This window comes from Pteropus alecto, unplaced genomic scaffold (assembly GCF_000325575.1).
Source record: "Pteropus alecto unplaced genomic scaffold, ASM32557v1 scaffold25, whole genome shotgun sequence".
Classification (NCBI taxonomy): domain Eukaryota; kingdom Metazoa; phylum Chordata; class Mammalia; order Chiroptera; family Pteropodidae; genus Pteropus; species Pteropus alecto.
In genome coordinates this window covers 37,561,369-37,583,870 of record NW_006441955.1, presented here as the reverse complement: position 1 = coordinate 37,583,870, position 22,502 = coordinate 37,561,369, and the positions used below count along the sequence as shown (strand labels likewise).

Below are 22,502 nucleotides of genomic sequence, written 5' to 3'. Positions count from 1 at the left end.
AATGAGATTTCCTTTTGGGTGATGATAGAGATAGAGGTAGAACTAGACAGAGATAACGTTGTACAACATGGTGAGTGTACTAAATGTCACAAGACTGTATATTTTAAAATGGTTAATAGTTTATTCTGTTACGAGAATCTTATTTCAATTTTTTTTTGAAAGCTATATGCGCAAACTCTTGACCACCAGGTACAGCTAGCTGGCCACCTCTCTGTGTCTACTGACACCCACAGAATGCATTGCTTCACTGAGCGACAAACTTCAGATTATTTCCCTGCTTTATTCCACAGTTTGACTCTTAGGAAGCTACCTCCCCTGTCTCAGGTATATAAAGTTTCCCTTCACAAAATATCTGGTGACTCTCGGTAGTAGGTCGATGGTGGTGTTGAATGAATGAGAAAGCTGAATGAATGAACTAACAAAGAAATCTGAGAATAGCAGCTTGCTTAGAATTGAAATACAGAAAGTGCTAGAAAAATACTATTAGATAACCACATTATATTTTAATAAAGTGCTTCCACTCTCCCCACCCCCCCCAAAAAAAGTTCCAACTATTTAATTTCCTTAAAATCCCCAAGTAGTTCTCAGCCTCTGCCCATTTAGCTGAATCTGGCTGATTGCCCAGGGAAATGGTGACAGTCACAGCTGGCTGGACACTAGTGTTAGCTCATCGAGCAATGAACGTCATGTATATAGCAGCCCATGTTCCAATCCCACCTCAAAAAACCTTATGAAAATTCTGATAATGTTAACAATTTAGATTGAGAAAAGTAGATACAGCAACCAAAAGGGAGGAGTTGGGGAATGTGAGGAGAAAAGAGCAGGGGTACCAAAGGAAAAAGTAAGAGTAACACATTGCAAATTTAGTTTGAGGGAGTGAAGAAGAAGGAAGAAAAATAGGAAGAAGAAAACCTTTTTCCAGGGTCCAGTCACACTGTCCTTTCTGCAGTCAAGGGAAGCAGAGCTCCCACACATGACTTCACCTCCCCTCCCTGCAGAGAAGCCAGTTCTCACATGATCCCAAGAAAGAGCGTTCATAACTGAGGAAGGTCACTGGGCGTTCCTGTGCCAGATTGGTGTCTCCTGATGTTCTCTGCAATGGGGATGTGGACTGGTAATGCAAAATTTATACTGCGTAGGATGAGGCATCTGTGGTCTGGTGCAAAGGAAGCGGTTATGCTACAGCTTCAGGCCAGATAATTCACCTCACCAGGTCTCAGAGTCCCCTTTGGATGATAATAATGACCTCACAGGATTGCAGTGAGGCCCAAATGAGACCATACACATAAAAGACAAGTGTAAACTGAACAAGATATATATAAATATGTTTGTTATTGTTGTCACTCCATTTTTCTTGCCATTGAATAGAAGTTGAGAGGTTGCCTGATTAAATATTATGGTACAGTTTTTACACTAATGAAATCGTAAACTACTGGGCGACTTAAAGCAGTATCCCTTTTTAAATCTCACATAAACAAACAAAAAAATAATATTGAAACATTTAGCAATTGTCTTGCCCTTATCAGTTAACACAGTTAAAATGCTGGCTGATGTTCAGCCTCTGGTCCACTAAATTGATAGGTGTGATCTACATGATGTGATTACTAATTATCAGTGGTCTTAGTTCTTTATTCTCAGCTTCTGAACTCCCTGGCATGCATTTTTCACAACAAATCGATCATCCAATAGCTTTCTTTTGTTTGTTTCTGAACTGCTGTCCATGCTCAAAAGTAATACAAATGTGCCAGAAAGAGACACCAAACAAACTTCCATAAATTAGTATATGGATTTAGGTAACACAGAACTTTGTCTTCAGCTGGAACGGCAGGCTGGCAGCAGCCAGTTAGGGGTATAATAATTAAATAATTAAATAGACATTTAAGTGGCATATTATGCTTCTAAAAGTATTTTCATATCTATTTTCTAACTACATCTTCCTATGAGGTAGGGTGGCATGATGATCCCCACCGTAAAGAGTAGGAAACTGAGCCTGAAGGAAAGTCAAGCAACTTGCCACGGAGTATATGACCAGTGAGTGATATTTTACCTGCATCATAAAAAAATAAAATAAAATAAAGATTTCAAATTGAAAGACAATGGTCCCGGCTGTTTATAAATTGGTCACCATGGTAACCTAATAAGTCACTTAGTAAACCCTACCCCTAATATACGACTAATGGACAAATGAGGCAGAGGGACTGGCTGGGCTGAGTTGGAGTCCATGTTTCTGCTTCTCTCCTTTCTAATTGCTAATCATATCCTTTTCAGATATACACTCTAAGAGCTGACTCTGTTCCCTGAATATTATTCTTCGATGTTATAAGACAGCATCAAAACAAAGACAAACCCCTTTTCCTCACTGTTTGGGGTTGAATTGTGTCCCCTCATAATTTATATGTTGAAGTTCTGACTTTCAGTAAGTACCTCAGAATGTGAAACCTGACTTTAAAGAGATAATTAAGTTAAAAATGAGGTCATTAGAGTGGGCCTTAATCCAATATGAGTGATGTCCTTATAAGAAAAAGAGATTAGGATGCAGACATGCACAGAGTAAAGACTACGTGAAGACATAGGGAGAAAACACCATTTATAAGCCAGGAAGAGAGATCTTAGAAGACACCCATTCTGAGGACATCTTAATCTCAGACTTCCAGCCTCCAGACAATGAGAAGATAAATTTCCATCGTTCAAGCCAACCAGTCTGTGGTATTTTGCTGCAGCAGCCCTTCAATCACATACCTTTATCTTCCCTCACCAACCACCCTCCTCCCCCACTACACACGTTCATATTTATATTCCTCTTTCCTCTCTCTCCCTCTCTCTCCTCTCCCCTATTTCCTTAAGAAGCCCTTCAGCACAGACTGGGGAAGTCGGCTTCCTCATAAAGAGGAAAGGGCTGGCTGGTTGTGGCAGTGCAGGATGGCCAAACCCAGCCCTTCTCAGAGAGCAGTACTACCTGGAGAAGCAGAGAAAGGGTGTCTCCTCTGTGGAATAAGCTGAAAAGAGCCTTGGCCAGTGCCCCTGCTCCATACTATATTATTCATTCTGTTTTTTATACTTTACCCAGAATGCCCTTCTTTTCCCTCTATTAGACCCGACCCGCCTTACCTTGCAAGCCTTCTCGCTCCCTCAGGCAGCTATGCCCTCATCACACCTGTCAAATTCCTTTAGTGCACTCAAATCACAGTGCACAGTTATGAAACATGAGCCTTGGTTCTGTGGAAGTACCTAGAGAAAAGGACTCTTTCTTATTCATCTTCGTGTCCATAGCCATATTAACCACAGTACTATATCAATAGTTGTCTTAAATATAATGTGCCTCCCACAGATAAAAGCCAGCATAACATGTGCCACAGGAAAGTACAGATGATGATGGCAGGCTCATATCTATTGCAAACTTTCCAGGTACTTGGTACTATGCCCTATACACCTCGCATGCATAATCATATTTAAACTAACCTCATAACAATTATTTGAGGTAAATACTGTTATTATCTGAATTGACAGATAAAGAAACTCAAAGAGTTAGGTAAAGTTGTCTAAATCCCACAGACTTATCCAAAATTAACAGAGGAACTCTTTTTGATCACTTGATTGTAATAACTACTTTCCCAAGATAATGTATAGAACAATATCCCAAACTCAGTACACCTTAAAGAGCTCCTTCCAGCCTAGTATCCTTTAAGGCAGTGCTTCTCCATCATCTGGGGATTCTGTTAAATGCAAATTCTGAGTCAACAGTTCTGAAACTCTGCATTTCTAATAGCTCTCAGGTGTTGCTAATCCTCAGATAACACTTGTCATGGTAAGGCTCTAAACCACACATAAAACAGGATGGCCATAAATATACCTCTTCAAAAAAGCATTTTGGTTAAAATTTCTAATTGTAATAATGCCTTGAAATAATGCCTCTAAATGAAGATTGTATTTTTATCTTAAGAAATATCAATTTTATTGAAAGCTGGGAGAAAATAGGATTGGTTGTTGACAAAATGATGTCTGGACATAAAGACAGTGCTACTAGATTTATTCTAATTACATCACCATGCCACTGTTTAGTAAGAGTCACGGTATAAAAAGGAAACACATCATTGCAAAGGCAGTGAATCAGGAAGATATTTTTACCTATGCTTAAAGTTTTCTGCCCTGACATTTATGTCAAATTTTAGTCAGTCTGTGACTAAAAAATTTGAACAAAACCAATTTTCAGGTAGAAATTGTGTCTCCAAAGAGTACATTCATCCTGAAATTTTACGAGCAATTCACATCTATGAGTAATTGTGCAATACTATATTTTGTAAAAAAGCACAATTCTTATGTTTCACTGGAGTCAAGAAAGGGTATTCATTACACTCTATCCTATATACTCACTAAACTGAATTACATAATAGTACAACAGTGAGCGCAGACGTCACCTAGATGATTCCAGTCTCACAGCCTCTCTGACATCAAGAGCATCAAAGTACAGCTAACAGACATATTACACATATATGTATAATTACAAATAATATGTATCCTTAAATATAAAGGTTTTTATGAAACCTTTAGGAGGTCTTTTCCCTTTTTGAGACATTTACCTTTTAAAAGTACATTATTATTAATAAGCAATTTGCTGTTAATATTAGAAAAGTTACACCAGATTATTCTGGTGTAACACCAGCGTTGGCATTTCAGGCACTTTTGCCTGAGTTTGCCTACGTGGATATCTTACTATTTATTTGGTGACAGACATTCTGAGAAAATGGGTGGTTTATATGGCAAGACAGAACAGGTCTGGTAGCTATTGTCGCTGGCTATATCCTTGTGGGGACAGCTCAGGGGAAATCAGAAGTATTCAGGTTTTCTAGAGAATATGCATGCAGTTACTGAGGCTAACTCAGGATTCATGAATGATAAGAGGAAAGAAGATGGAATATGGAAATCACATGAAAATAAGCCACAAAATATTGAAAGCATCAATTATTTCTAAGGTATTTTCACAGATAGACGGAGCTGCTCAAATGATTTACACTTTAAACTCACAGCTCTGACAGTAACAGTGACCCCCCCAAAATTAGAAATGGTAAAGGCATATAAATACAGCATAAAGCCAATGTTCCACCCACATTTAAGTAAATGTTGATTTTTCTTATATTTACATCAGAATTCCCCAAGGAATATATTTTAATATTTAAGATCTTTCCTATCTGAAATAACAACACAAGTTTGCATTTTCTAGTCAAGATATCCTACCTACACAACCTATTCTCCTTCCTATTCCTACCTATCAGGTCTCCCACTCTAAAATGTGCTAGACCTAGAAACTGGAAATCAGAACCAAAAAAAAAAAAAAAAAAAGACTACCTTAGATATCCACTTTTCCATGTAACAATTACTACATTTGAAATCTGGTAAGAGTAAGGATTTGTTACAGGGTTTGGCAGAAGGTGTTCAGGCATACATGTTGAAAGTACAGAAGTTATTGCACTTGATTTTATTTCTGTTCCCATGGAAACTAAAAATCATCTTCTACCCAAGTTGAATAAAGTGTTTTGAAATAATCAGTTTCAATTTTTCATGATAACAAAGTACTGCTTCCTGTTTTCAGCTTTCAGAGGTTTACTTTCACAGGTGGGGTGTGGGAAGTTTAGATATAGTTTGAAGAACAATGACCTACAAAAAGAGTGACTATATTCACAGATGTGCCCTTGTAAAGCCCTGGCCAGCCACCTGCTGTACTGGCTCACCCAGGCCAACCCAAACTCCACAAGTTCCTGCAACATCCACATTAAAAGCTATAATACATTGGAAACATATTAGACAGCATGAGAGTATGTAGTGATCACTAGAAAAAAAAATTCTCCATTAAGTTTTCTCACTTTAGAAGTAAATATTAATTTTCTTTCATTACATCAGAAACCTATCAAAGCTACACTTAAATGTTTTAACGCCACTTCTATCAATTAAACACAAATCTATAAAATGTGATATCACAGAAAGCCTTGTTGATGAAGCACATGGAAATTAAGAAGCCAGATCATCCTCATCTTCACTCTTCCAGTTGTGTGTAATGCTTATAGAACCAAACATGAATATGATTCACTAAGAGGACATGACTTGAAAATGAAGAATTGTGAAAATATTGTTTGTGCATAATTTCTCTCAGTTCAGGGAAGGCAGCGCAGGTCTAGTGGCCCTCCACACAGATGGAATAGGTTTAGAAAAAGAAAGTGCAGCTTGCTGCTAGCATTAATTTTATTTTACATAAACATGCTCTTTGAGGCTGAAGCAAATCTGACTGGTTTTTAATGTGAAAATAAAATATAAAAACTGTTCTTGGAGTTATTTCTAAACAGAACTTTTCTCTAATCCTAATGTAACAGAAATCAGATTCATCAAATGAATCCTCGGCTAACAACTGTTCGAGAACAATGTTAACATCACACGTAGGAATGCTACGTTTTCTAGGATTTGACATTTTCGGAGATCGAGAATTACCATATTTTGTAAGTGGACATACCACTACTAAAAACAGAATGCTATAAATGGAATGATGTCACTTGTTTCCAAAGATTATGGATATACTAGAGCAATTTGAAAATAATAATAAAAGTGAAATATTTTGCGGCAAACTTTGGGGGTAAAGTTAGGACTGTAATCCGAGAGTTATCTTGGGGTAAATGCTGCAGCTGCAAGCGCCGCTGGCAAGTGTTCTCTAGACAAACGGGAAATGGGTTAAAAGTTAAACTATAGGGAAGCTAGACTTAAGTACAAGGTACTGTACTGAAAACAAGAGGAATAAACTTCTTTATTCCTCTTCCTATAGGCAGAAGACCCAAATGCTCACAGCCAGGTTTCATCATTAAAGGAAGTGGATGAAAGATTCCAATCAAAGGAAACAGACCAATCCAAAAGAACACAAATACTGAAATTGGAGGTCTGCCAATGAAACTGCAAAGACCAATCACCTTACAATGAAATGCGCCAACCTGAGGATCCCTACCTGTGCACGCAGAGTTTCCTTAATGCTTTGCTCTAAAATCTAACCATACATTTTATATAATGTTACATGTCAAAATCTTTCAATTTGTTTAAAAAAAAAATCTACCCAGTCAGCCAAGGAAAGCCTCTAATGTGGAGACAGAGATCAAAACATAAAAATGAAGAAGAAAAAAAAAAATCAGAAGAAACAAAACTAATACAGGAAAAGAAAGTTTAAAATAATCGATTAGTCTATGGCCATGCCACCCTGAACAAGCCCCATCCTGTCTGATCTCGGAAGCTAAGCAGGGTTGGGCCTGGTTAGTACTTGGATGGGAGACCACTTAGGAAGATCAGGTGCTATAGGCATAAAAAATTTAAAAAAAATAAAGGATTGTAAACTGACAAGGCCCTTGTAATCGGTGAGGTCAACCAAGGGTTGCCTTGCCTAAAAAATAAATTAAATTAAAATAAAATAAAATAAAATAATCAATTAATCCTTGAGGAGTTAAGGAAAGATATTACAACCATAAAATAAGAACAGGAGGCTATAAAAAGGGACATTCAGAGAATACAAAAGAACTCTTAGAAATTAAAAATATCATGGCCAGCAAAAAATCAACAGATGGAAGATAAACACTGAGGCTTTTTAATTTAAAAAAAAAGTTGAAAAAATAGAAAAAGAAATCAATAGAGATGGAAAGTAGGAGAAGCAAGTGTAGGATGAGTCTAGGAGGGCCTATATCTAAATACTTGTTGTTTTGGAAAGAGTAGAGAAATGAAAGAGGAGGAAATTATCAAAGAAATAATTCAAAAAAATTTTTTTAAGAATTGAAAAAACAAATGTTTCCAGAATAAAAAAGCCCATTGAGCATCCAGTTTGATAAGCAAAATAATTTGCACCAAGGCACACAATTGGAAATTTTCAGAATACCAAAAAGAAAAAAAATGAGCCTAAAAGCTTCCAGACAGGGAACAAAAGAATATTTACAGAGGCTCAGGAAACAGAATGGCACCGAATTTTCCCAACCACCATTCTGAATGGGAAGGACAGTTGAGCAATGCTTTCAAAATTCTGAGAGAAATTATACCTAACCTAGAATTTTGTACCTAGCCATACTTACAGTCAAGTATGAGCAGAGGAAAAAGACATTTTCAGACATGCAAAGTTTCAAAAAAATTTGTCTTTCATGAAGCTTTTCTTGGGGAGCTTCTAGAGGTGAGTTCTACAAAATAGGTACAGTCAAAGAAGAAGAAAATGTAGAATCCAAGAAATAGGGGATCCATGCACTAGAGAAGCAAGAGAAATTCCCAAAAGAATGGTGAAGAAAAATTCCAGGACAACCCTGAAAAGCAGATCCAGAGAACAGCCAACCAGCTTGAGGAAGATGATCAAAAGGCTTAAAAAATGAAATTGAGATTTCATTATCAGTGTATATGTTTGGGTATACCAAGAGGAGATCAACATCTGGCAGAGTTTGGAGATGGCTTGGTAATAACTACACAAAAAAACTAAGCAAATGAAAAAAAATAGGCAATTATTAAAATAGGGGGGAGGAAAAAAGAGATTACAAATGAAAGGAAATGCAACCAAAGTATACTATATGGCTCAGCTAATAAGAATACTTACACAGCAAAAATAATGTATATATTAAATTAGCTAAAAATTATTATAAAATTATAATAGAAAAATATACGAGGTAAAGACAGTCTATTCAATAAATGGTGTTGGGAAAGCTGGATAGGTATATGTAAAATAATGAAACTAGACCACCTTCTTACACCATATACAAGAATAAACTCAAAATAGATTAATGACTTAAACATAAGACCCAAAACCATAAGACTCCTAGAAGAAAACAAAGGTTGTAAACTCTCTGACACTGCTCTTAGTAATATTTTTTTTCTGATATATCTCCTTGGGAAAGAGAAACAAAAGAAAAAATAAACAAATGGTACTACATCAAACTAAAAATGTTTTTGCATAGCCAAGGGAACTATCAACTAAACAAAAAGACAACCTACTGAATAGGAGAAGATATTCACCAATGAAACATCCAATAAGGGATTTATAGCCAAAATTTATAAAGAACTCATAGAACTTAAGACACACACACACACACACACACACACACACACACACTAATCCAATTGAAAAATAGGCAGAGGAATGAGTAGATTTTAAAGAGGACATACAGATAGCCCAATAGACGTATGAAAAGATGCTCAATGTCACTAATCAACAGAGAAATGTAAATTAAAACCACATGAGACATTGCCTCACATCTATCAGAATGGCTATCATCAATAAATCAAAAAATAACAAGTTTTGGTGAGGATGTGAAGAAAAATGAACTGTTCATACACTGTTGGTGGGATTGCAAATTGATGTAGCCACTATGGAAAACAGTTTGGAAGTTCCTCAAAAAATTAAGAATAGAACTACCTTATGACCCAGCAATTCCTCTGCTGGGTATTCTTCCGAAAAAATACAAAACACAATTCAAAAAGATATATGCACTTCTATGTTCACTGAAGCACTATTTACAATAGCCAAAATACAGAAGCAACCTAAATACCCATCAATAGATGACTGGATAAAGAAGAGGTGGTACATTTATACAATGTAATATTACTCAGCCATAAAAAAAAATGGGCTCTTACCATTTGCAACAACATGGACAGACCTAGAGGGTATCACGCTAAGTGAAATAAGTCAGAGAAAGATAAATGCCAGATGATTCCACTTATATGTGACCTCTAAAGAACAAAATAAACAAACAAAACAGAAATCAGTTCATAGATACATACAACGAACTGATGGTTGCTAGATGGGAGGGGTGTTAAGGGGCTGGGTGAAAAAAGTGAGGGATTAAGAAGTACAAATTGGTAGTTATAAACAGTCATGGGAATGTAAAGTACAGTATAGGGAACATAGTCGATAATATTGTAATAACTATGTATGGTGTCAAGTGGATACTAGACTTATTGGGAGATCACTTTGTAAATTATGTAAATGTCTAGTCACTATGCTGTACATCTGAAACTAACATAAAATAATATTGAATGTCAACTGTAATTGAAAAATAAAAAATTATGGAGAGAAAGAAGGGGAAACATGTGCGTGTGTAGTTAGTTTTATGTGCATGTGGCCTTATTGGGGAGGAGGGGTGGGAAGGAGTTGGTAAGAGATCTAAATAATCATCTTCCATAGTAATTAGAGATAAAATTAATAAATAATACCTAAATTTGAAAAATAAAATCAGGAAATGTATATTATTAAATTTGAGATGTCACCAATTAAAAGGATCTCTATAATTCTATGTACAATTAGAATGAAAACAAAATCAATTAAACTATGACATGCCATCACTTGTGAGACTCAAAGATCTCACAGGTATTAAAATGGAGGGAAGGGAGGGATGTATGGTTTAGAAATACAGCAGTGTATTCCATGAGAAAGAGCAAAGTAGTTCAAACTGGTTACCTCTGTAGAGAAAAAATCCAGGTAGGGAGAGGTGGGGCAGCAAGTCGCCATTTTTGTCATCATCTTTGTTGAATTAGCTGACTTTTAAAAATATTGTATGTTTAACTTTGATTAAAAGTTTCAAATAAATAAATAAATAAATAGTATATATCACAACCTCTAATTAAAAAAACAAAACAAAACAAAAAAGCTTTCACTGTTCCAGTGTTCACAGCACTGGCTGAAATGCTATTTAATGAAACTACTTAGCATAAAAACATTTTGTAATTCTCATTATTTTACTAATCAAAATCTGCTACAAACTAATGGAGAAAGCTATAAAACAATCCAAAACCACTCTAAAGTTATTATCCCTATCTTCTGCTCTTTTCTGTCAAATGGAACAAAATCTAAAACATAATTATTTATTTGCCTGTTTTATAGGTATTTATTTGCCTGCGTTTCTGAGATGATAGATTCCCCTGCCTGATCCTCACTTGCTAGTGGGTAATTTACTTAACTATAATGGAACGGGCTCATTTCTTGCCTCCTTAGCTTGGAAAAGCTCCATTTTATAAATGGAGCATACTGACACATGAGTAGTCAGTGCCAGGGTATAACCACAGGTATTAGTTAATCAGGTACTTGTTCCACTGCTTATGGACAGCCAGATTGATTTGGAATGTGCATGCAAAAAAATTTAACTTTTAAAAGAGTACCAAATTCTTATTATACTTAAACTCCTAAGAAAAGATATTTGTTCTGGTTTTTCCGAATACATAAAATAATGTGACATTCTTCAGTTTCCCATGAGTTTGAAGGTATTAACTCATCTCAAAAATGAAAAAGTCTGGACCTTGGGACAGAATTCAGTCTCTTTTCTGGCTAGAATCTGTCCATAGTGTTCCATTATACACACACAAACGCACATGCTAGCTGATGCCAGTAGAGGCTATCAAGGACTATGAAAGGTCTCAAATTTTACCCTACTTGCAAGCTAACACATTATCCTGCCACAGTCTCATGGATGCTGGCAGAAGCCATGTGACTCCTGGATCAGAGACAAAGGACTTGATTGCTCACAGCAATGTCAGTACCTAGAGTATCACCACTTGTACCCACTCACCAACGCCCCATTCCTTAGGGCTTTGTGAAGGGGGCTAACTGATACACACAGTGGCCTGTATTTCAGGGGAAGAACCTGATGTTTAAAGAATCTAAATTTTTTTTCCAAATATTTTTGTTGTGGTAAAATATATATAACTTAAAATTTACCATTTTTACTAGTTTTGAAGACACAATTCAATGGCAACAAATCTTCTATCGAGAGTAATAAACCTAAATTTTGTAACATATGGAGACATTGTCTTTATTATACTGGACAATGAACAAACCTAGAGTTTGTTCCACAGCAGGGTTTCTCAGTATCAACCCTATTGACACTTTGGACTGGATAATTTTGTGTGTGTTTGAGGGCTGTCGTGTACATTACAATATATTTTAGCAGCATCCCTGGCTGCTACCCTCAGTAGCAGTTAATAGCCTTTAGTAATAGCAATCAAAAATGTCCCCAGAAATTGCCAAATATCCCCCATGGAGGCAAAATTGCCGCCAGTTGAGAATGACTGCTCCAGAGGAAGTTATTATCTCTGTCTTCAAGGCTGTTCACCACACAAACATTCTTGAAAAGATAGTCCAGAATGTACACAGACAGTCAGCGCCTCTGCTCACAAGATATGGGGAAACACAAGAGCTCCATGGAGAATTATCTCCCAACAGAGGCCTTGATATTTACTTCTAAAACTTGATCTGCTTTTCAAGCATAGGTAAATTATTTGGCCAATTTGCACATATTTTACACACGTGCATGCACGCACAAACACACATACACACACACACATTCTTCTTCTTGGTCCTTTAATTAAAGTTACAACATGAACAATTTAGGTGATAGGAAACCAGTTCAGAGATGTTTAACTAGGAATGGCCCTAAAGGCGGTGTGTGTTAAGTATTGTTTAGAGCAGAGCCAAGCAGTATAGGGTGACTCCATTTCCCTTTTATGCAGGATTTTTTTCCTTCCCTGGGTTAATAATTTGTTGGATTTTTTTTGTTTGTTTGTTTTGTTTTGTTTTATTTTATATTTAATACTGTTCCCCTAAATCACTCATGTGCTTCGAAGTTAGACACACCTGCTTGTAAATCTCAACTCCTTTTTTTGACTGTACAATGCTGGGCAAGTAATTTCACCCACGCGAGCTCACTTTCTTCCTCTGTATGAAGTGTGAATGATAAGATCTATCTCACAGCATTGTCATCACAATTATATCAGATAAAAGTGCCTAGTAAAGTGCCTGGCACTCAGCAGGTACTTAATAAACAGTAGCTATTGTTCAATGAAGATCGCCATGAGGGCATGACCTCAGAGTTGAAGATTACTATATGAAGATTACTATAATGAAACTTTACAATAATTTTTCCACATTCTCACTTGGTTTTTGACAATATTTTTAACATTGCTGCTTAGGATATAGAGCAAAAAGGTCACCAGACCATAGAGAGAATGATGCTAACCTTTAAACTGATAAGCAGCTCCTGCCAACCTCGTGAGTTAGACAATCCCAACTCTATTACTAATAGGATCAAAAAAGAAAGTAATTCTTGCCTTTTGTTGCTTGGTTTCATTTCCTTTAAAATGACATCAATTTGTTGATATTGCCCAGCTTTTACCAATCTGTCTAATCAATCTCTCCGGCATACCTGTATTTTAATAAGCTAGTACTCTCCAGACAAATAAGAAATTAAGCTTTGTGGGCACTTATCCAAGGCTGCTCAACTGTTATCAGGGATCAAGGCCTCCTGCCCACTGCCATTCCTGTGATCATCAAACTTATAGGTAAAGAAATACCTATCACAGATTTCACAACTTGTTAAGTGATAAACAAAAAGATTTTTCCTTGGGTAATAACACTATAATTTTCTCTTGATATTTGGTGACTTTGGAATATAAATTAGTCTGGTTTCGGCAGCTACTAGGTGTTGTAGATATATGACGGTTACTCTTCTTTGTCTTATGATATTTAATTAAATTAGTTTTGCAGAAGACTTAAAATTCCATTTTCCCTCAGGAAAAATACCTATAACTGAAGTTTATGAAAAATTATTAGTTGTAGCTAATCTTGGATAATAAATTGGATTTTTGAAATCTGTGTGATTTTTAACACATTAGGCTTTTCATCAGGAAGGTGATGCTTCCAGAAAATGCCAGTGAAATAATCAAGCGGCAATTGCACTACCACACTGTTAAGACAGACACAACTGAGAAGATCATCTATAAAATTTGCTGGATTATGAAATTTGCTTTTTGTAAAGGAAATATCACATAATAGAGGACAAGTGGCAATTTCTAGTGACTTCTCATTCCCTTGAGCCTGGGATTATGATTTTCCCTCCTCACCTAAATTTCCATCCTCCACTTAGAATTGTAAGAAACCTGGTTAAATTGTATTAAAAAGCCTTACTAACTTTTATTCTGGCATCATTTAGCTAGAATTAATACCTTAGTCTCTTCTATAAGCACGTGCTTACACACGCACACACACACACACGCACACGCACACGCACACGCACATGCACACGCACACGCACACAGTACCGTGTTCCATTGGCCTAAGAAATAAAATCGATACACACATAGCAAATATTCAAGTAGCATTTATATAAGCAATTTCTTTAAGAAAAAAAAAAATTGTACCACAATTTCAAGGACCGTAAATGAGAGAATATAAGGGTATTTAAAAACAAAACAAAACAAGACAACCTTACTTTTCTAAATGGAGGATTGTTTTTTGTAGATAAAACGCCAAGCCAATACTCTTTTTTGTGTGTGTGTCTAGCTTTCTACCTCTTTCTACCTCATATCTAACTCCAATCCACATTATTCTTCAATGCTGTTTATTAAAGACATACCATTTTCCATAATAATTTAAAAAAGACTCTACAAATGGCTATTCTTTGTAAAAATACTAGGAAGAATTGAAGGTGTTTTGTTTTGCTTTAAAGGTCATTCAGCCACTTCACACCTGAGATGGTTTAGCTAACATATGCAAAGGAACAGCATGGAGCAGATACCACAAAACTTGAGAGAAAAATAGTAGTAATTGATGTGTGCATAATCTTAAAGGCACAAAGATTACCTGATCGACTGGAATCTCAATTTGAGTATCTTCATCTTCTTGGACTTCTGCTGCCCCCCGTGTTTCAGATCTCTCTGCTCCTGCTTTGAAAATGCCTTCATCTGTATTTGAGAAAAACACACAGTGAAAATCAAAATCCAATTGTGACATCGTGTGGCTGAATGCAGAAATTACAATCAAATACATAATGAAGATTGTTTTTAATAAGTTTTTTGGTTCCCTTTGTATTAATAGGATTTTTGTGGCCCCTTTCCCTGCAATCCTACATTTTCATTGAGAAAAGGTTTAGTGGCTAAAACAAGGCTGACCCAGCAGAGCAGAGCTCTGTCACAGACTTTTCTTCATACTTTGGCTATGATTTAATAATACAACTCTGTACAGGTATTTAGATAAGAATTTCACACCTGTTATCTCTGTTCTTCCCTCCTATCAATGAAATAGTGATGATGCTTAGTGCTTTAAAATACTACTTTTAGAAGCTGTCTCTTCCAAAGAGAATGCTATACACTGAATACAATGTATTGAACAATTCTCTCTATTCCAAGTAATAGAAAAAATATTTTTACTGCAACAGAATCATAGAGCTGACTCCACATCCACACAAATCAATCTTTTATTTTGAATACTTCCACAGGATTTTCACAACCTGTGTCTTAAAATTCCTAACTATAAATGTAACCAAAATCTCTAAGACTATAGGTTAATCTCCTTCGACTGGTTTTCCTATGGAAGCAATAATAGCTGTTTTCCATATTTGATGCAGTTTTAATGCCTTACCCCTCAGTCTTCTCTTCTCCAGGCCGAGGAATCAAAAAAATCACAGAACCATTTGTCTGTCTACTTGCCTCAAGACAGGTTTAAAGCTTCAGTTACTCTCACAGATGTTTTCTCTGTCCAATTTTTAAGGATCTCCAGGGATGGAGGTTTCACCTTCTTTGATAACCTATTACACTATGTTACCCTTGCGGTCTAGAAAATATGTTTTTGTCTTTTATCTTTATTTCTCTAACGGAAACTTATTTCCAAGAGCACAATTCTTTAACATATTTTGCATAATACTACTTCATATTATTAGAGAATAAAAATCATTATTAATTAATATAAAATATATGTTTACATTTGTTGAGGACTAATTATACATAAGGCACAGTCTAAGATATGAATGGAATGTAGAGTTTTCCTTCAAATCACCTACAGACTAATGAGAAGACAAGAGATGTAAACACAGCAAAATGCTGTAATGGGTAAGTGGTATAGCAGAGCAGTATGGAGGCTCAGGAGATACAGCCAGGTAAAAAAGGAAGAGAGAGAGAGAGGGAGGGAGGTAAAACCAAACTCAAGTCCTTTTTGTTTCTCCTGAAGAAACCATTTTCCTTTTTGATTACTTTTTTTTTGTAATTTGACTTGAGGGCTTCTTTACTCACCTTTTTTAAACCTAAGGAAAGCAGAGCCACCTTCAAAGCTAATTACACATGTTGGATTATTCATATGGATTAATTTACTTTGGGGATTACCTACAGCAATCATTTAATCCCACACTGGTTTTTCCATCCTCCGGCAAAGTATTTTCACTTTTTCTTTCCTTCCATCAGCTCTCATACACGTAAGCAAAACAAAGCAATTGTTTTTCTCAGTTAAATATACATACATAACAGGATACACTCCAAAATCATTACCAAATGATTATTTCGGCATTGGCGGCTATTTTGGATTATCTCTACAACTAACTTCCCCAAGGATGTGGCCCACACAGCATATCTGAGGATTATGTCCTGACTCCGTTGTTCCTTACAACTGAGGACATTGATCCAAAACAAAACTGCAGCCAAAAGCTCTGTGATACCAGAAGAAAGAATATAGAAACTAAAACAGAGTATGTAGTGATATTATCATACATGTAGGCCTGGAGAAAAAGCAGAGTTTTGGTAACGCACTCAACAAAGCAATCCTTGAGCTAAGAAAAGCACAGGGAGGGATACTTCAAGGGGCAAGTAAAACAACTTCCAATTACTCTGTCCTAAAGGAGGAAAAGTGAAAGGGAATAATCCAAGTCTATGAAATTAGAGTCAAAAGGAATAGGGTAAGCATATATATGTCTCTCCATCAAATTCTGAAACTTGGAACTCACAGAAATAATGGTAGAAACAATAAAGCACAAATCCTGCTTTATTCACAGGTGGAGTTCATAATTCCGAGAATGTGCAGAGGCAGAATAAACTTATTTCAGAAAAGGGTTACATGATTTACTAACCGTTACCTCCAAAACGGTTTAAAAAAGGAAAATTAGGTATGTTTGACATTCATTGATACCCTCTGAATTACCTTAGAAGAAAACAATCACACTCACCCACGAAATGTCCCTTGAATAAGCCTTCACAGACAGATGGATATGCTTTTTTTGGATGACATTTTTGCATTCACATGTTGCTCTTTCTTTTAAAGAGACTACAAAGATAAACCTACAGATACTAAAGGAATATATTCTTAAAGACTCACATTCAATGAAATGTTTAACTGTATCCAGGTAGTGCTATGAATGGCTTGCAGATGTGGGTTAGAATAAACATTTCACCAGAAAAGAGAATAAGATCGATAATCACAAATAAAACAAAATTGAAAGGGCACTGAAATGGAAAATAGTGACCATAAAGATATAAACAGCAAAGAGACAAATCGACAAAGCTTAACATTGTGTACAGAGGAATAGGTAGAGAATACAAAGATAAAAGCGTATGGTGGAGGTGTGGGATAGGGTTTTGTTCATCAGTGAACTGAGATCAGTGAACTGTGAGCCATCTCCTTCAGCAACATAAAGCTAGAAATGGTGTCAGACAGGAATTCCTAGGAATAAGCAGTGACCAAAAAAGGAAGAATGGCTAGAAAGTTACCATGTGATAGAAGAAAGTCTATTAGGGTTTTAATTTTTACTATAAATGCTATATAAAATTAAAAAGAGTAATATGCATGTCTAGGGAAAGTATTTTAAACAGTATTTTCTGATGATAAATTGCTTATATAATACATATGCATTTTAGAACACTTGGAAGATGAAGAAAATAAACATCCTTCTAATCTCATGACCCAGAGATAATGCTGACAACTCATAAATCTTCAGCCTCTTCACTAAATGCTCCTTCCACCTCTTTTTAAAGGAAACCTCACCAGCCCATATTTGACAACTCTCTCTCTCTCTCTCTCACTTACACACACACACACATTCATAAAACTAGGATTTTGTTGTATATATAATTTCAAAAGTTTTTTTTTTTTTTTTACTTTAAAATCATATCATGAACATATCTCGTGTCAATAAATGTTATTTGAATACATGATAAATTGCTCCATGTGGTGGTACCATATTGTAATTAATGGATAATACTGAATGATGAAAAATAGAAAATTTTAAATGAATACGGTAGATTTCATTTGATTAACTGGTAAATAAAGTATATCCTCAATAATGTCGTTTTGTTCAAAGTTGTTTTGTTATAACGTTGATGAGGGCGGGGGGAATCAATTCCCGACCAGGGTCACTGTCTGTGTGGAGATTGCACATTCTCCCATATCCGCATGGGTTTTCTCTCGGTACTCCAGTGTACTCCCACATTCCAAGAATGTGCATGTTCATTGGCATGTAAAATGGGCCCATTCTGAGTGTGAGTGTGTGTAATGTTTCCTGAGATGAAAGTGCGTCCTGCCCCGGGTGAGTCCTACCTTGCTCTCTGACTGCTGAGAGAGGCTCCAGCCACCCCAGACCCCGAACAGGAATCAGCAGGGTGGAAAATATTAATCTGACTTGTTTTTATCCATTTTTCTTAAAGGTATTTGGAGCTCACATTTATTCCAATTTTTAATATTAGAAGTGTTTTAGATCTTTATTTAGAAGTTTGGTGATGATTTTGTGATGAGAAATATGCCATAGGAACCTAACTCTTGTTTCTGCTCATAATCTACAGTAAAGTTGGTTTCATTATAAATCTTTTCGCTTAATGTTCCAGTTCCCAAGAACTTACTGACAATGTGAAGTGAGGACTTACTGTATATATCAAGATCTACTTTAGAAAAGTCACTCGCGAAAACCTGAAAGCGCTGCTCTTTACAGGCTTAGTTTCTTGTGTTGAGATCACAGAGACATGGGCTATTTACCTTTCCACGTACATACCCCTGTGGCTCCTTAGCTGCCTTATGAGTCTTGTTTCCCAAGAGCAAGCGTGGCACATGGCATACAGTAAGGCCTCAATAAACATTTATTGAAATGAAACAAAAAACACGTCTCTGGTTTAATCTCTTTCTCACATGCTGATTCCCTTCCAGCTCTATGCCCCCTACAATCCTCCACTTCACATACTCTTCTATTATTTAATTCTCCCATCTAAAACTTCCCCCAGGCATGCTGATAATACACTCATAAATCTACAGCCTCTTCACTGAATGCTCCTTCTCCCTCTTTTTAGAGGAAACCTCACCAGCCCATGTTTCTCCCCATCATGTATCCTACCATTTAAGTAATTTCAATGCCCACGCGATGAGCCATTCTACTCCACTGACAATCCCCTCACCTCCTCCTCACCACGTATCCTTCCCATCATGTGGAGTGACTTCAGTCACAGCCCATGCACAGTCATGACCAAAGAACTTGCAGGTCACAGTACTGCTATGCTAGTTCCTGTCCAGTTTACTGCTTTCATCCTTGTCCCTGTGTGGATGACTGCTGGAATCTTACTCGTGGTTTGAATCCCATTCAGATTATAGAATTGCCTCAGATCCCATCCCCTACCCTTACAACCAAGCAGAACCACCAGCTTCCCCCATGAGCTACTCTTCTATCTTACACACTTCTTTTATTCATGAACCACACTTAATTTTAATGATTTCTTATACCAATTCTGCCCCCCTTATCCAAAAGTTCTTTCAGGCACAGACCACAACCTTTGTCTCTGCGTCCTGTGCCTAGCATAATGTCAGCCACAAAACAAGTTTTGAAAAGATGTTAAAAATGAACTAATATACAAAACATTATATAAAGGCCGAATTTTTGGCATTGTCTAAAAGTATTATTTGTGGTAGAATTTGTATGTGTATATACTTCATCTGGGGCCAAGATCGGTGAGCCAATGTGAATGTTCAAAAGTAAGTGAGTATTCAATATGAAAGTTCAAAAATAGGTCTTAAAACCAGAAAATTAAAATTATTTAACACCAAAGAATTGCCACCAAGGCTACAATGGAAAAAAATTTGAATGATACAATAATATGTTCCCCTTCCAATAGTGCCATAGTAAAAAGCAACTAAAGACACACTCCTAGGAAGAAGGCAAAGATAAAACATTAAAATTTAAAACACCCACTTGCAAGAATAGATTCCACAAGAAATTTGCAAAAATATTGAGTTTTTCTTCAAGGGCAATACTATTCAAGCACTTTAAAACCTTACCACTTTCTCTTTATTATTACAGCTAATTTAAACTTGCATCGTTAATTGGTGAATTTTGATCGTAATGGAAATTGTTATGTGCAATGGTTGTATAGTCATTGCTGTAGATACCTGAGACATCTTAACCACAACTCACTAAGGGTAGGTGCTACCTGGGGCAGGGAAGTTAGCCTCCAATGGGACATAGCATTAGTTTTAAGCATTACTGTCTCTGTCCTTCCTCACTAAACTTTCCTCCATACTTTCTAACCCAACTTTTGCAGCAGCACTGAATGGTCAAAACAGAACTAAACTGCTCATTCTCTCTATTCCCTATTGTGGGAAATTGTACGACCACTCAATCCCAAAATCTGGGAATTATCCTTATTTTCATATTGCTCTCACTCCCTATATACATTCCATTGTTGTCTTTTCAAGTAAATCTCCTTTTAAACATATCCCAAATCTGTAAATATTACTTCGATCTCCTTTATCAATTTGGTCTAATTACCATTATCTGTTAGATGGGCTATTGCAATAGCTTACAAATTAGTGTCTCTCTTCCACTCTTGTTATTCTGTAATTCATCCTCCACATAATAGCCAAGTGATCATAATAGTTCATAAAAATTGTTTAGAAACTCTCTAATGTCTTGCCTTATACATAGAATCAAGTTCCTTACCACGGCTTACAGAGTTGTGATCTGGCACTTAACTGTCTCTTGGACCACATTTCATACCACTTTCTCTTTGGCCGTTAAACTCCAGCTACATTCTGTTTCTCCAATAGAAAACTCTTATGGCTTTGTACTTCTTACACTCTCTGCCTGGACTATCCCCACCCCAACCCTCTTTTTTTTCACATGATTGGCTGCTCCTTGTCATTCGCATCTCAGGAAACCTCCTGGTTCCAATTCCAGTAGCGACCCAGTCATTCACATTGATCTGTTTTAATTCTCTAACTAATATGTCTTACTAGCTGATATTTTTCCTTTTATTTGGTGTTTTAGTGTTTGTCAGTCTCCACCAAAGTGTAAGTTCCACGAGAGTAGGCAGCATGCCCACGATGTTCACTGTTCTATCCCTAGCGAGTAACAGAGCTCAGCACATAGTTGTTCAAAAGGTATTTGTTGAAATAACAAAAAGCAAACACTCAAAGATTTTTGCTGCATTGAGATAGAATGTAAAGAGTAAAAAATGTAAAAGTCACTAGCCCAGTCTATTAATTCTGTGTGTTGTTACAGGGGGTTTGCCCCAATCTGGCCACACTTGGCCTTAGAGCATTTGGATGAGGCGAATGGGTGTCAAGGGGGTTGAAGGGAAAGAAGATTGGAGTACATCCTATGCAGGGATCAACAACTTAAGCTATGTGTGATTGGTAAAGTAGTAGCTCCCTCCAAGATATCTACATTCTAATTCTCAGAAACTGTGAATATGTTATATTGCATGACAGAGGTGAATTCAGGTTGCAGATACATTTAAGGCTGCTAATCAACTGACCTTGAGATGCTGAGATTACCCTGGATTATTTGTGTGAACTCAGTGCAATCACAAAGGTCCTTACAAGTAAAAGAGAGAGGCAGGAGAACCAGTGTCGGAGTGCTGCAGTGTGAGAAAGGCTTGATTGGCCACTGCTGGCTTTGAAGATGGAAGGAGGCCATAAATCACAGAATTGTAGACAACCTCTATAAACTAGAAAAAGGCAGGAAACGATGTTCCCCTTAGAGACTCTAGAAGGAACACAGCCCAGCCAGCACCTTGATTATAGTTCAGTGAGGACCATTTTGGAATTTTGAGCTCCAGAAGTGTAAGGTAGTAAATTTCTGTGTTGTTTTAAGCCACTAAGTTTGTGGTAATTTTTTACAGCAGCAGTAAGAAACTAATACATCATGTGTCCAAAAATTATGGTCTAGAAAGAATATCGGGAATAGTAGCCACTGCAAATCCTCTTTCTGACTCCTGCAGATACCTGCCCGGTGAGGGCAAATAGCTAGATAGCCTCTGCGCCCTCCTCCTGCGAGTCTGCTGCCTTTTGTTTTCCTTCTCTGTTATTACTTCTCTTTTTTACTCCCCTACAAGGTGCAAGACCCACCCCCAGCCCCATACACACACACATCTACCAGAAGAAAGAGATTAGATTTTTTTAAAAGTCTTCTACCCTAAAACCAAAGTAAAGAGTAAGATAAATTTGACACACAATACTTCTCTCATTCAATTACTACACTAAGGATCAAATTCAATGGTTGGATGCACACTGCACCAAATTCAACTCTAATCTTTTCTCTGAATCATGAATAGATATTTTAGTGTATATTACCCAGTGAAACAATAACAAGCAGTCTAGTAAAAATAAAAATGCTCTTCAATTATTTCTCACTTATCTCTTATGAATTTTATTGTCTAAAAATTGAAAGCGGAGCTGCTGAGTAGGGCAGTCATATCATTACTATGTAGTTCCTAATAAATATGAA

At 36.6% G+C, this 22,502-nt stretch overlaps 1 protein-coding gene and 1 pseudogene across 3 annotated transcripts in view; one reads left to right on the top strand and one right to left on the bottom strand.

The window, feature by feature from the left end:
• Positions 1-22,502, bottom strand: part of DCDC2 (doublecortin domain containing 2) — a 161,000-nt gene that overhangs the window by 15,904 nt on the left and 122,594 nt on the right. For all 3 annotated transcript variants that reach the window (XM_015595130.2, XM_006919428.3, XM_025051913.1), the window contains one exon: positions 14,621-14,721. In XM_015595130.2, coding sequence (XP_015450616.1) covers positions 14,621-14,721 — 101 coding nt within the window. The remainder of the gene's footprint in view (positions 1-14,620; positions 14,722-22,502) is intronic.
• LOC112486091 lies at positions 7,211-7,329 on the top strand (annotated as a pseudogene).